Raw genomic sequence first — 15,780 nt, 5'->3', positions numbered from 1 at the left:
TTATTGCTAAAGATTATATATTTGCCCCCGGGATTTTCCGACCCAGTATCATAATTAGCCAGTGGGAGATCAGCAAAAAGAAATAACACTAAATTCACCAGGAATAGGTCGAAAACTATCTATTTTCCAAAATAAATCAAAATACAAAACAAAAAAGATAAGGGCATGTATGGCTTAAAGCGACGTTTTGAATTATATGTAAAATAAAATATGTAGATTCCTAACGCATCACTCAAATTAATGTCAACTAATTTATTAATACTTACGTCTTTACCTAGTTATAAGGACTGGCCTTAATTCTCATGGGAAAATTTAATGTCAAAATTAGGTAACTTAGATCTTAAACATTTTCCAACATCGTGATGAATGCAGAAAAAAAATTAAGGCTAGTATAAAATTTAACAATATGTAATAATAATAATAATAATAATAATAATAATAATAATAATAATAATAATAATAATAATAATAATAATATATCACAATATTGCAAGCGGTGATTAAATTCAATGAGAAAAAGCAGAAAGGCTATTACTCACCGCAAAAAATAATACCGAAAGCTCTGCCTGTTGTATGTAGAAAAAAATCTGCTACATATTTTTTGCGGTGAGTAAAAGTTTTTCTGCTTTTTCTCATTGAATAATAATAATGGAATCGGTGCATCAGCCTATTACCGCGTGTCTGCACACTAGATGACGTAAATCCTCAATCATTAGCCGACCATAGAGCATATCAATCAGCAATTTCGTCACGAAGGGTTGAGAATTTCTATCAAAGAGGGGCTGTTAATAATTCTTTGCTATTACTAACATGTTATATAAATTCTTAATATTGAAATATCACTGTTGTTTGTTTCAAAGGCGACAACAAGTATTTTGACAAACGCATTTTCGCCCCTAGGGAGCGCATAGTGCGTTTCCCTGCTTAGCTAGCTTAGCTTTGTTCTGTCTGCAGTGGCACACATCTGTGTAAACACGCGTGTCAGGAATCGCCAAATAGTGGTGAGTACAAAACTAAAAACATCACTTTGATCTGTCAAAAGGTATTTTGATGCTGTAGTTTGTCCCTGGGAAAAGTATCATTCATATCAGTATTTATGGTTTACATCGAATGCTATTTGTTCACATTAAGGTGTGTTTTGTTTTTATTTAGATTGCAACATGCCGAAAGTCAAGGAGTACTCGGGAGAATTGAAAAATGCGGTGATCGTTGCCTTACAGAGTGGCAAGTCTCAGGCACAGGTTGCTAAGGATTTTGATCTGTCCAGACAAATTGTAAATAACTAGAATGAGAAACAATGGTCAACAGGGACTGCAGGTAATAAACAAAGAACCGGTAGATCCAATAGAATCACCCTCCGGACCAAAAATCTCATACGGAAGATGTCAAAGGCCGACTCGAAAGGACTAATGTTGATATCAACAGAGAACTACGTGAGTTTCACAACGTAGAAATATCAGCCAACGTCTTTAGACAGTCGAATCTTCAGACCATTGCCCAGGCAAAAAAAAAAAAAAAAAAAAAAAAAAAGCAAAGAATTGGAAGGCCCGATTTGAGTTTGCTAAGCGCATAAGGACTGGATAGCTGAACAGTGGTCGCCTGTGCTCTGGAGCGAAAGTAAGTTCAATGTATTTTCTTCCGATGTGATTCGATATGTTCGACAACTAACCATTGCAAGAAACGAGTACCGAGTACCAAGTCCGGTACCAAGTACCCATTGTTAAGCATGGTAACGCGCACGTCGTGGTGTGGGGATGCTTGTCATGTTTGGGTGTTGGTCCGCTGGTGCGTGTTAAAGTAACTATGGATCGTTTTCAATATTGGGACATCCTGAAAACCACATGTTGCCCCATGCTTAAGATAAAATGGGACGAAACCAGACTTTTCAGCAGGACAATGGCCCGAAGCACACCTCTGTTCATGTCAGAAACTTTTTGAAAAACAGGAAGGTGAGCATGCTTACGTGACCTAACCAAAACGCAGATCTAAATCCGATCGAACGTCTGTGAGAAGAAATAGACTGAAGGCTGAGGCTACGAAAAGTTTCCAGCTAGGATCAATTATTGCACTGTTTGATCGAAGAATGGGGAAAAAATACCTTTGAGCCTCTTGGCTGTTCTCGTAGACTCCATGCCATCACCCTGTGAGGCAGTAATAAAGTTAGGGGCTACACAACCAAATATGAATTGTCACTTGCAGTTATTCACATTGTTTAGGTAAGTTATTCCGGACCAAGTCGAGTTCCAACAACCTTTTCAGTTGTAAAATGTTATTAGCTACATTTGTCAAAATACTGCAGTTTTGTACAAATGCCTGTAATCTTGCCAGTTATGGAAGAAAATGTTCCTTACTTTTGATAATAGCGTATTTAGTGCTGTTACTCAAGTTCATATTCTCATGAACATGTGTTTGTCAAAATACTTATTGTCGCTGCTGTACGTTCCCCCATGTACTTTTGATGCCATTCTGTTTATTTTGTTGGTGATAATAGAATGCATGCTTTACTGAGTTAAAAGAAAAAATTACCTTATATACAATATATAATCATTAATGTGTAATTTATATCCATTTAAAACTGTTTTGTGCTTAGTGATTCTCTTTTCTTATTGTGATTGATAGAAAAGTTGCGCTCTTCAGAATTCCAGTCATTAGTTTTGTATTAATCTATCAAATTGTTTCGAAGTGTGTCCATTCGATTCAAAGTAGATTTTAAAATCAGCTGGTTATTTATGGGGACGAAAATTACTTTATTTTAGACATGTTCGCATCATATAGCATAAAGAAACGAAATAGTTGACATATAGTTAAGAAGTATGCAGTGGAACGTTTGAAATATATATGTATATACAGCGGACTCGTTTTAATTCGAATTATTGGATAATTCGAACTAAAGTCTATTCCACTTGAAAACTGTATTAAAAACATAAAAACAATGGTAAAAAATCGTGAATAAATCGAAATTTTGAACCTCGTGTTTGGATAATTCGAAGTATTTACAGTGGAAAAATTTGTAGTGTTCGACAGATTGCAAACAGAACAATGCAATTCCAACTGGTTTTTGTTTATCTGTTATCTTATCCAGAGGTGAACGTGGGAAAGAGAAAGCATTATTTGTTGATACCACCTTCGCTGGATCCCCTCTCGCTCTAGAGAATCTGGCAAAAGGTGGTTGGTATGCATCTCTCCTCCGCCTCAATAACCTGGAAGTGTCCATCCCTTCTATAGAAGTGTGAATGACCTTGAACCCTGTCCTCCACTAGCAAATGACTTGTGCAATTCCAATTAACTGAACTAAAAGCAGTGACAAAAATGTAAGCAGATTCGTTTGTGATCTATTGACGTGCAATATGCACAATGTCGAATCGCGGAGCGTATTCTAATTCCTTACGAAAATGTAGTGCTTTAAAAGGTAAGGAGTACTGCATGTTAGTTTTTCATATACAGTACAGTTATTTTGTTTCCTTGATTTTACTTAAAAATGAGAGGTTTTGGTTAATTTGAAGTTTGGATAATTCGATTTTTTTTTCCTGTCCCCTTGGACTTCGAATTAAAGAGACTCCAGTGTATAGTGATAGTCTACCTATACAAATTACCGTAACACAGAATTAGTTCAAGAATTTATCGTAGATAAACTTTCTAGACATCACAGACGATCTTAATCTCCGAAACTGTTATATCATATGTATAAAGTAAGGTTAGTCATTCTCTATATGGCATCTGTTTGTTGTCTAACCGTGTGGTTGAAAACTGTATGTATTAAATATATTGAGTGTAAACATAAATTTCAATGTTGCAGAAATCTAATAAAAGTTCATTTCTTTACTTTGTATGCGAAACGCGATAAATTATCATAAGAAATATGTAGCACAATAGTAGTTTTCTGCAAATGAGTAAATAAGATAACTTCTAATATAAAATAAATACACTACTACTGTATTTTACGTTTTCTTATAGGATGTTGTGACACGATTGAAATTAGGAGATGGCGAATCATGGTTAATGTACTTTTATATTGGAGAAGCAAAAAATAACTTGGAGCTGAAAAAGATTCCAGCTTTGTTATCTTCGATGAAGATAGGAAGAATTAACTGTGGAAAACACCGATATTTGTGTGAGGACCTACATATACAAAAATATCCTGTTTTTGCAGTGTTTAAAAAGGGTGGTGGATATGAATTCCACCATGGACGTGAAACAGCCCACGACGTAGCAAAATTTGCACGTGAAAGTGGTGCATCAGTTAATGTCAGAATATTGACTCCTAAGGAGTTCCCTCATGTTCTACAAGATGGATCGGTGTGGTTTATAGACTTCTTTGCGCCTTGGTGTCCACCTTGTATGAAATTTCTTCCAGAATTTAGGAAAGCTAGTCGTATTGTAGATTTTATTAATTTTGGTACAGTAGATTGTACCATTCATGCTCATCTATGTCGACAATATAATATTAAATCATATCCAACAACTATTTTGTATAATAACTCAAAACCACATCACTTCTATGGATCTCATACTTTGGAAAAGATAGTGGAATTTGTGGAAGATATGCAAAACCCACCAGGTAAGTTATTTATTATGTTTATGTATATATATAGAGTGGCCTCAAAAGTAGGTATACAGTCCCGTACTGATCAGCTCACTGCATTTTATATAATTTCTTATTGTTATCCGTAGTTTCTTTATTATTTGTTCTTAATGTCTTTTTACTTATATCTTAAGCTCGGAACAGCCGAAGCAAATAAACCTATAAACTACAATATTATACTTGACCAATGCAGGAGTATATACCTATTTTTGGGCCACCCTGTATATATATATATATATATTGCTGTAGCAAATAAACAGAAATTTTGAAGCTGGATACTTTATAATCCGCTTCCTAAGATAATCTTTGGTAGATGTACGTCATTCTCAAGACTTTCTTCCTGAAATCTGACTGAGTAAGTGTCTAGAAGGGACTTGACTCTCAGATCACTTCTGGAAAACTTGTGTAAGTAAATCGTAATGAGAAATACTTAAGAAAGCGCTGGATGGAGAAGCGTGACAGAAATGGAAATAACATGGGGAAAGTAAGTTGGAGGAAAATAAGTAAATATATTAGAATAAAAGTATGAAATAAAAGTAGATAAGAAGTCTGAATGTGACTTGAGAAATAATAATAATTATTGTTGAAAAAAATATTTATATTGTTTTATTATGACTTTTTCCACTGATTACTAATATATATATATATATATTACAGAAATTCTGTTTTATGTGACATGAACCGCATCGCATTGCTGGAGGTAATTACGTTCCGTTTAGCACACCATTGCCAAACTCAAACAAATTCAGGTTTCTAGTTTTATGTCCGACGGTTATTCCATGTGGTCTGAAAGACACTGTTGATTACTGAAACTGAACGAATATGAATTATACAATTATACAGGATGTCTACTGATACTGGATATACTTGAATTATACTGGAATTTAAGTTTGATACTGGAAATACTGAGGATATACTGCAATTTTGATCCACATACTGGAAAAATCAAAGTTAACTAAATTTATTAAAAAAAAAAATATTCTTTTGATGGTAAAACAGTTATAAACCTGAGGAATTTTGCTGATAGTTATACTGAATATACTGGAAATATACTGGACTTCTGAAAGTGAAACTCAGTAAACACCCTGTTATACAAGAAAAGTTGAATTACACAAATCGTAATGTGTACCCTTGGAATCCTAAAAGAATTTTTATAATACAGTATGTGCAATCCTGGGGGTTGCCTTCGTCGACTAGTCAGTCAGAAGAGCTTCGTCTACAAGCTACATTTTATTCAACGGTACTTTTTCCATACAAAATACCGAAATCAACAATAAGCTATTAAACTTTTAATGGTCACTGTATACACTCACATCTAGAAGTACCAATGTAAACGCAGTCTACAATGTAAATGCGCACCGTGCAGTGAAGAGAACTAGCTGTCGAAGGTAACAGGATTGATTGCCGAAATTATATAGAAATATAAAATTACTTTTAGAAGTCCCAGGGCACATGATAGGTGAGGTGAGTGTTAGTTAATCGTAACAAAACGTGTCAGATAGTATGTGTGTTATTATTATTAAAGAAAGAAAATAAGTTTAAACCATAAAAAATAAAAAAAGTTTGATCCGCTAGAGGGGGGAGGGGTAAGAGCTCGAAAAAAAAATGCAGTATAAGGAAGTTTAGAAGTTAAGGAAATCGAAACTGAAATATTTATGGAAACCCTGAAGTGTTCTCTTCTTAGCTTCAAATTACTGATAGTAATTAAAACTTTTACATCTTCTTTTTCACTGAAGTCTGTAAATTGTGACACAATCGGGCTGTATAAACAGTATAAAAGCTGTGTGTACGTAGTAAGTCTCCAGTTATTAATAGACGTTATTTGTTTATTATTGTATTCAAGCATGTTATGAAATGTTTTCTTTCCATTACAGTGATAAAACTAACTTACGACAAGTTCTATGATACTATATGGAAAAGACCAGGTGAAGAGATTTGGTTAGTGGATTTCTTTGCTCCGTGGTGTGGACCGTGTCGCCAATTTGCTCCTGTATGGAGAGAATTTGCTAAGGTATGATCTACACTTTGAAGATAGAATTTTGATTCAGTAATTAAAATATTAAAATGTAGAGAAAACTATGTATTGCATATCTCTATATCATGCACTGACTTCGATTTTTTTAACTTGAGATTGTGAAGGGCACAACCTACTACTAACATGGGGTCCGAAGCCATGACTACAGTTTGCAATTGGCAGATGCACAGACTGTCATTCGTATTGGCCGTTCCTCACCACTTTATCTCGCTTCCAAGAGAACTGGATTACAGGAGCACGCCCCCTGTCCCGGCTTACTTTTACATCATTTTATAATTCAACGTAACGGACTTTTTCGTGTTTGCAGTTTGATTTTCTGTAACCAAAGCGATATTGTATCTTGAAGGGTACCGGGTACCTTTCTTTTGTGAAAGTTCAAAGTGTGAAGAAGATACTAGGCCCGAAGTCATACCTAGGTCTGTGGCTTACTGTGACTGTGCACAGTTCTCACCACCTACATATCACTCTTTAAGTAGATATTCAGCATTCAAACGATGCAGTTGTACTGTACTAGAACTGCTATGCTTGGACCTCTTTTATGAGTGAACCGTTATAACGGTTAAACTTGATTTATTTGACACCTGTAGTGGAAATTATATTTTTAAAAAAATCAACAAAATAGTATTTAATTCAACTGGCATAGGTTCTCACATAGCCAGTGGGTCTTCAAGGATGGGTTGTGGTTTAGTCTGTGTGTTCTGATCAGTTTAGCTACGATTTCAAGAGTAGAAATGTATAGTGATAAGGGACGAACTGGTTAGACAGACGGGGATCCGTTCTCTGACCATCACACTGTTTCTTTTTCATTGATTCACACCTATGGATTACATAGTGTGAGATTAAATCGGTTCTTTCTCCATTTCAATACCTATATATATAATAATAATAATAATTTAATTTAATAATAATATATATATATATATATATATATATATATATATATATATATATATATATATATATATTGGTTAAATATCTATTTTCGTATGTGGTGATTTAATGATGCTATAGATTCGGCTGAAATACAGAAAGTTGATCCGCCTATATGTGTCCAATTAAGCCTTCACCCCTGCTCACAGAATCGACCGATCCAAATGATTTAAACAGCAGGAGAAAGTCAAATGCCTCTAAAATCGCCCCAAGTTCATGTGTTTGTGGATCGTTGCTCTCAAGGTGAACTAGCTTTTGAAAGGCTTTGTCGTAAGTTTTTCGTGACGCAGGTTCAAAAACAGTGCAGGGAAAATAGACGTGCATTGGGTCAGCGACCATCAAGAACATAATCAACATAAACACCACGATGATCCAGCACTTTGCTTACACAGTAAGGGGAGTAAAACGCGATCATGTACTGCAATGACTTCTGCTGTAGCTCGGAAGTTACGCCGAATTGCCCCGCAGGAAGCTCCAGGTGGTGTTTAAAAGTCGCGGACATGCCCTTACTGCGACCCATTGAAGGGAGAGAAAGACCCACTGCAGGCGCCTGTACGAACATCATCTATCCAGGAAAATTGGAAGTTCGTTGCCACACTCAATGAAGCATGGATTTATTTATTAGATTCTGGCAAAATTCAAGTCGTAACGTACACTCCACGAGACGCAAAAAACACTCCTTATTTTATCCATCAGTGCAAAGCAAGTTTATTGCAGTCCATTGGAGGGAGTGAAAAACCCACTGCAGGCACCTGTACGAACATCATCTATCCGGGAAAATTGGAAGTTCGTTGCCACACTCAACGAAATTTGCATTTATCTATTAGATTGTGGCAAAATTCAAGCCGTAACGTACACTTCACGAGACGCAAAAAACAATCCTCATTCCATCCGTCAGTGCAAAGCAAGTTTCTCGAAGGGATTTCTGATTGTCGCGGAATACTGCTATGAAGGCAAGTTTACGATCCGGCAAGTGCTTAAAACTGTCAAATCGACTCCGCATTTTATTAGCAACATATCTCCATACTAATTTATACAGAAGATCTGGCCCGTTTGTATGTAATGTAATAAATCAAGTCCATGTGAATATGGATAAGACCTCATAATACATATCCCATTCTAAACAGATTTCTACAATAGATGGCGGCAGACACCGGCATCCAGGCTATTTCCTTCCAGGACGTATTAGTGAAGTCATGTGATCCCAGTACCATGGATTTTAGCAGGTTTGGTCTATTGAAAAGAGTACTAGCATCTAGTCGTGTCACTACTGTTCATGGTCTCTGGAAAGCCTACTAGGAGAAGTGGCTCAAGATTTTCGTATCTGTGCTTTAAGATAGCCTTGTACAACGGAAGTTACGATGCAGAACTATTGCCAAGTTACGGTGCTCACATCGAGAGCAATGGTTTTTCCTAAGGTAGGTGAGACGTCAAAATCGGACACATAGAGACGGATCAATCTTCTGTATCTATTAAAAGTAAAGTTACGTTTCACATCAGAAAATGCACTGAATACTTAAATTATTCAGTTATGAACAAAAGTCTATATACCTATCTAAATTCTTTTGTCTTTAGCTTTTGAGTTAATTAAAAGTTATTTGAATAGATATAATATCATTAAATACCTTAATAATCTTTAACCTGAAAGCATTTAGCTCTTCATTGGAATATTTTTGTTCTCCAAGATGTAAATGTCTTCATTCTTAAGAAGATATTTTAAGAAATAGTAAAGAAGGTGAACCATTTCGCAACAAATTAATAATAATAATAAAAAAAAAAAAAAAACACTTATGGATAAAACACGAACAAACAAGATAAATTCACATGTACAGAAATTTTTCTTCAAGATTATGTCGTGACTATGCTAGAGAGAAGTTTTTTATTTCTTAAATTTTTGGAGAGAAAATTTTATTTTTGTGTATTCGTCGATGACCGAGTTCGGATTTTAATTAAATATCCAGATTCGAATTCATTTAAGTAGATATTTATGTAACTTATAGAACAGATTTTTTTCTGTAAGCTACATAAAATTATTGACATTGATTCCTTCATTCTGAAGATCGAGAAAAAATGTATGTAGCTATTGATTTTTGCTAGGAGCTGTATGTATCCGTTAAAATTTGGACTTTGTTTTTTAACAGACCCATTTTCATCACGGGTACATTTTTTTCGAAGTTAAATTACGGTTAATATCGATCTCCCGTGACAGACTTCAAATTTCAAGTATTATGTAGTACAAGTCGTGCAGAAATATGACTTTGTTGTTATAAATTTTACGAAGGAGCACTGATGCGAAGCTCTTACCCCTAAGTTTCTACGTTCTACTCGATTGAATGCTAGTTTTTCTTTTAAAAAAAAAAAATCTGAATGCATTTTGTGTTCCCATATTAAAGCGCTTATTTTTACTGCAAATGGGACTTGTATTTTGTGAAAGCCTTCTTATTTCCCTTCAATAAGGCGAAATTTCTTATTTTTGACCTCACATTTCTTAAATGTAGAATAGCGAGAGTTCACTATATTGGCATTTAGTGTGTTTTAACAGTAATATTGCGATAATAGGTTTTGGTAGTAGTAACAGCATGACTTGTGGAATAGTTTAGTAGAGTAATTATACTAACAAGTAACGAACCGGGAGCAAATAGATACACTACGTTTTTCACTTAACTAAATTATGCGCAACTTGTAATCATAGAATTAACTTCCAAGGCCATTCATAATTGACCATAGCACATTCTTTCTTATTATTTTATTTGCATAATTGTAAGCTAGTAGCTATAAGAAGTGTGCTGTGGGCAAAATTATTTGGTAAGTGTCAACAGGAACCTCATTGATCGCATTTCACTATTTCGATACGGACACGAAGCAAGCGAACAAAGTTATAATCCAACTCTTCAAAATTGGAGAAAAAGAATCTGTGTAGTATGTCACTAAGCCTTATCTTTTTATTTAAAATGATTGAATGAATTTAGTAGCATCCAAAATTGATTCCGTCATGATCTAACCTCAATTGTAATTAGATTTAGCTCAGTTACGTTTGTTTTATAATCTTAACGCAAATACCATAAATAATTTGGGACATACAAGCTCTAGATGAAGTTATGTAAACATATATATTTCCTTTAAACGAGTTTTCAATTAAAATTCGAAATATTAATGAGTTTCCATTCCCATTCTTCGTCATGAGATGTTATTTATGACACAGGGAGACAGAACCTAAATCTAGATCTGGAATGTTAAAATGTATGAGCAAAATATCATAGTATGTAAATATATTCTTTAAATTTACTTAAATTCTTTCATTTAGCATTTCCTGCTTATATCTACGTGCATGTTTTAAAGCTAATCTGCTTTGTTTTTTGTGCTGTTTTCAGTCAGTGAAAGAAATAGAAGTCGCTCATGTAGCAGAAGTTGATTGTGTTGAGGAGCAGCATTTATGTCGGGAACAAGATGTGAGATCATATCCAAATGTTAAGTTATACACTTTAGGAGCTCATGGTGTTGGAAAAGTCAGGTAGGTTATTCTTGAGGAGGTTCTATTGACGTCAAATGTTGAGATAAAATTACTGTATGAATATCTGGGCACTAAAAACGTATTAATAATGATAATAATGTCGTTTAACCAAGTATCGACCAGATAAACATCAAAAGTCAGAAGATTCTTTCATATTTTCGAAGGTGATATTGCACTCGAGAACTATATTAAAAGAGCTTATCTTTCCCGAATACAACAGCAAAAATTGGTTTTCATATTTGTATGTTTTCGTATTATATTCAGATGTTCACACTTCGAAATTTCTGAAAGTTGTGGACATGAAGTTTGGTATTTGGATGTCTCACTTAAAGTAATTAAGACACATATTTCAGCGTTTTATACGAGGGTTACTTCAGAAGTTTTGTAATACTAGAGAACTATACGTCCTATGAACTAACCATTTTACATGTGTTCTAAGTAGTTCCGTGCGGCAGCGATACACTTGTTTAATCTCTTCTGCCACAAATCAAATGCCCCGCGCCACTCTTGTCTTGGAATGCTGTTGAAAAACTCCATGATCGACCCTTCAATTTCGTCTTCTGTGTTAAAACGACGACCCCGCAAGTGCTTTTTAAGAATAAAGAAGAGCCAGACGTCGCACATGGCCAAATGAGGGGTACAGGGGGGATGCTGAAGTGTTTTAGCATGATGAGTCTAGAGATACTCCACTGTTTGCTCTGCAGTGTACGAGGAGGCATTGTCGTGGTGGAAAAGTAAACCTCGGATTTTCAAGTAACCAAGAACTTGCGGTAAACAGACTGTTGTGTACTGGTTTGCTGTAACCGTCTTCTGTTCTTGTAACCTAATAGCTTAATAGCTGCGACGAGACTGGTGCTTCGGAAGAACACCACGTACAATACTTTCTTCATCTTTTTTTTTTTTTTTTTTTTTTTTTTAATTTTATTTTATTTTTAACACTAATTGGCATCTGGTCATCTTCATGGTCCATACACGACTTTCCTGACGAGTGGGGCAGTTATAACATGGGATGTAGGTTTCATCACCTGTCAATTAGCTTGTGTCCAGCTTTTTCTTAACATATCTATGGTTTCATGAGCAATTCTGACCCCTTCTGCTTTCTGGAAGTCAGGCAATTAATGGGGTACCCACCAAGAAACTACCTTTTTCAGTTTGAGATGCTCGTGTAAAATTGTGTGCACTGACGAGGATCCAATGCCAAGTGCCTTCTCTACGGTACACCTTGTATCTTTAGAGAACATGTCTTGCACAGCAGCCACTAAATCCGGCGTTGTTGAATACGGAGGTCTTCCTTCGCAGGCTTCATCTTGCAAAGACCTCCGACCCTTTTGAAAGTCCTCGTACCATCTAAACATTGTCATATATGATGGAGCTGTATCCCCAAACGCTGACATCAATCTTTGGTGACAGTCTTTCACGTTTAGACCAACGCGAAAATCAAAGTAAAACCTGGCTCGAAATATTTCGCGTGAGAGCTCCATTCCAGTCACACTTTTGTCCACACTTTCGATCACAAATATCACTTTTACACAAAATTCATAGCTTGGATAATGCAGTTCCGTATGTTTTCAGTACTCCAGATGTCTTACTTGTAACGAGGGGAAAAAAAAATCATCGCTTTGTCTCTTATAGCTTTTGCGTATTGCAAAATATATGGAGTGGCTCTCGTATATATGACCTAAAAAGGAAGAAAACAAGGTCAGAAAGAAAAGGGGCAAGATTACAGTTATTATAATAAGATCATATCTCGAAACCTCTTAAGGTTAGAGACATGAAATTCAGTATTTAGACTCTTTGTTGAAAATGATAAGACTCGTGTTTCAGCGTATTTTGATGTTTAAGAAATGGAGTGGGTCGAAAAAAAGGGATGGGATTATAACTATTATAGTAACTTAATGGAATGGCCAAATCTCGGAATTCCTTAACTTCAGAGATGAAATTTGGTATTTGGACTTCTTACTTTAAATAATTAAACATGTGTTTCAAAGAATAGATATGGAAGAAGGAAGGGTAGTGGTTGCAATTATTATAATAATATGTCTATATCTCGGAATTCCCTAAAGTCAGAGGCATGAAATTTGGTGTATGATTTAACATGTGTTTCAGCAGTTTTAGATGTTTGACCTCCTAATATTCCCATACGAGACTTCAAGTTCAGATGAATTCTGTATTAGAGATGCAGAAGGAAGAATGCAAAATATTAGCCGTAGTAACACGTGAGGGCATTTGCTAGTTGTTAATAATTATTTTGAGAGAAGTGTTAGAAGATTGCACTGAGGATTATCAAGTTGTTCGACCACATTTCACAATTATGAATACTTGTCTGTTCATTTATAGGAAGTGAAAACGTTTTGATGTTTTTAATTACAATTTCACGTGTCTTAACGTGTGAAAATTGCTTCTAGATTTTAAACGTCATTTTTAACATTATTTTATTTCTATTTGGTAGTACGTACAATGGACATCTTAATATTCACGGTTTGAAGCAGTGGTTGTATCAGTTTCTTCCATCGTCTGTGGAGACACTTACTCCCCATACTTTCAATAAAGTAATAATGAGCAATGAACCGTGGCTAGTGGATTTCTATGCTCCTTGGTGTGGTCACTGTCATGCGTTTGCACCAGAATTTGAACAAGTTGCCCAGGTAAGTAGAACGGATTATTTATTTATGTCATTCGAAGATAATGTAGAAAATAAAAGGAACTGACTTACATCATCAGAGGACATAATACTAGTAATAAAAGAAACTTGACATAATCTAGATTTAGCAAAAGCCTTATATTTCTTCACGTGAATCAGTAGTGAATTCTGGTTTTTCCATGAATACTGATGAATGTTTCCCCGTCAGCCTTGATATACGTTAAACTTTGATCTTCTGTGGGTAATAGTAATCATAGTTGAGAAACAGTTGCTTTAAAAATTGATAACTATTGCTCAGAAGTTGAAGACCTAAACATCGGCTTAAAAAAAAAAAAAAAAAAAAAAAAGACGTAAAAGTAAGACTCAATTTAATTAGGATTACATATTTAATGAATATAATGCTCAAGAAACATAAGGTAGGTTAACGGTCTGTCCTTCTTCCACAAACTGAAGTACAAACTAAAATAAGAAAACTTATCCACTCTCATCTTCCCTTGCTGGAGGACATTGTTACCTCTCTTTATCTGACTTGTAATTGTTACAGATCTGGTCTTTTCAGTCCAGTCGTTGAAGAATGTCTTATCATTGGAATTTTCTTTACTAAAGAGAATATGATTAATAGGTAGTGCTGATTCGCGTTAATGGCCAACAAACTTATTATCAAGAGATAAAGTACAAAAAAGACGTTAAGACCTATGAAAAACTTTAAAAAAAGAGCAATAAACAAAAAACGCCGAAAAAGGCGAAAAAGGACAAATAAGACCCACCATTTTTTGACCTACAATGACCCAAAATGAACATATATTGTGTTAAGCCTCATCTTCGGGTACTCGTAAAAAAGGATTTTTCCTCAATTTCCGAGCCCTGTTGATAACTTTTATGACAACAGTCTCCTTTTTACTCTCCAAATCAAATATTTCGGTTCGTGACGTCGAGTTATTAGAAAAAAATCACTGATTTAGCAGTTAGACCACTGATTCTTTTCTTCAGAGATCACAGGCACGATAATTCATTGAGGTTGATCATCCTGTTATGTAGTCATTTTACTGTAGGTACAAAATGATAAAAACATTTAATATGATTTTAGAAAATCGAAGGAACTTCTTTCAATTATAGTTCTGTGACAGATCATAAATAACAGGGTATTCTCTTCTCAAGTTAAGCGAGGATTGGTTACTTTAAATTTACTTGTAAATTATGTAATGTATTTTCTTTTTAACAAAGTTTATTTTTCGACCGTATTTCTTTTCAAATCAAAATAATTCTATAAAGAAGTTGATAGCAACCACGATGTATGATGGCTCAGCGGTAGGGTTCTCATCTCTTATGCGAGGGCTGTCTAGTTCGACCCCAGACCATGTGGATTTGTGGTGGATACTATTGTGTCCGTGGATATTTTCGAGGTTTTCTCATTTCTCTCTCGATTTTATTCCACTAATTTTTTCATTATCATTAACTTATGTTTGTCATCTATCTATAACCTTTAGTGCAGAACTGGAACTGTTTAAACTAATGGCAACTATATATACAGGATTGTTCATTTATCCTGAAACGCCCTGTGTAACTTTTAAACTAATGGAAAATAAAAGTTAAGTATGATTAACTAATGCAAAATGAAAGTTAAATTTAAATAAAAGTTGAAATTTCGTATAATGGAAACATTGTCAATAGGTCTTATTTGACATATTCTGCAATACCACCAAATTGACAGGTTACTATCCCAACATAAAGTTGTATTTTTTTTTTTTTTTTTTTTTTTTTCATATAGCACTACGTCAGATTATTATTAAATACTTCAAATCTATTAAGCGTAAACTTATAATAGGATGTATATTATTCAGTAGTTCCAAACTAAGGACACTATAGTATCACAAACATACAAATTTTGGAGGCATCTGCAAAAGGTATAACGTAACAGATGGTCAGAGCAATGCACGTACAAAGTACTTTAGTGTTGAATATGATATGGCACATTACGAATGAATAGGAACATAGTGGCAAGGAATTAAAAGTTTGACTTTTTTAAAAGGCTTTATTTCGAACAATTGCTGAAGTAAGTGTTATCCAATCCCGTAGATGGT

General features: G+C 34.8%; 1 protein-coding gene across 2 annotated transcripts in view; it reads left to right on the top strand.

The window, feature by feature from the left end:
• Window positions 1-15,780, top strand: part of LOC145662502 (endoplasmic reticulum disulfide reductase DNAJC10-like) — a 54,318-nt gene that overhangs the window by 24,132 nt on the left and 14,406 nt on the right. For both annotated transcript variants that reach the window (XM_081728148.1, XM_081728149.1), the window contains exons 7-10: window positions 3,955-4,558; window positions 6,457-6,593; window positions 10,919-11,058; window positions 13,508-13,703. In XM_081728148.1, coding sequence (XP_081584274.1) covers window positions 3,955-4,558; window positions 6,457-6,593; window positions 10,919-11,058; window positions 13,508-13,703 — 1,077 coding nt within the window. The remainder of the gene's footprint in view (window positions 1-3,954; window positions 4,559-6,456; window positions 6,594-10,918; window positions 11,059-13,507; window positions 13,704-15,780) is intronic.

This window comes from Thermobia domestica, chromosome 10, assembly GCF_964235325.1.
Source record: "Thermobia domestica chromosome 10, izTheDome1.hap1.1, whole genome shotgun sequence".
In the NCBI taxonomy this organism is placed as follows: domain Eukaryota; kingdom Metazoa; phylum Arthropoda; class Insecta; order Zygentoma; family Lepismatidae; genus Thermobia; species Thermobia domestica.
Note: the sequence above shows the minus strand (reverse complement) of the source record. Positions and strands in the feature narration are given on the sequence as shown.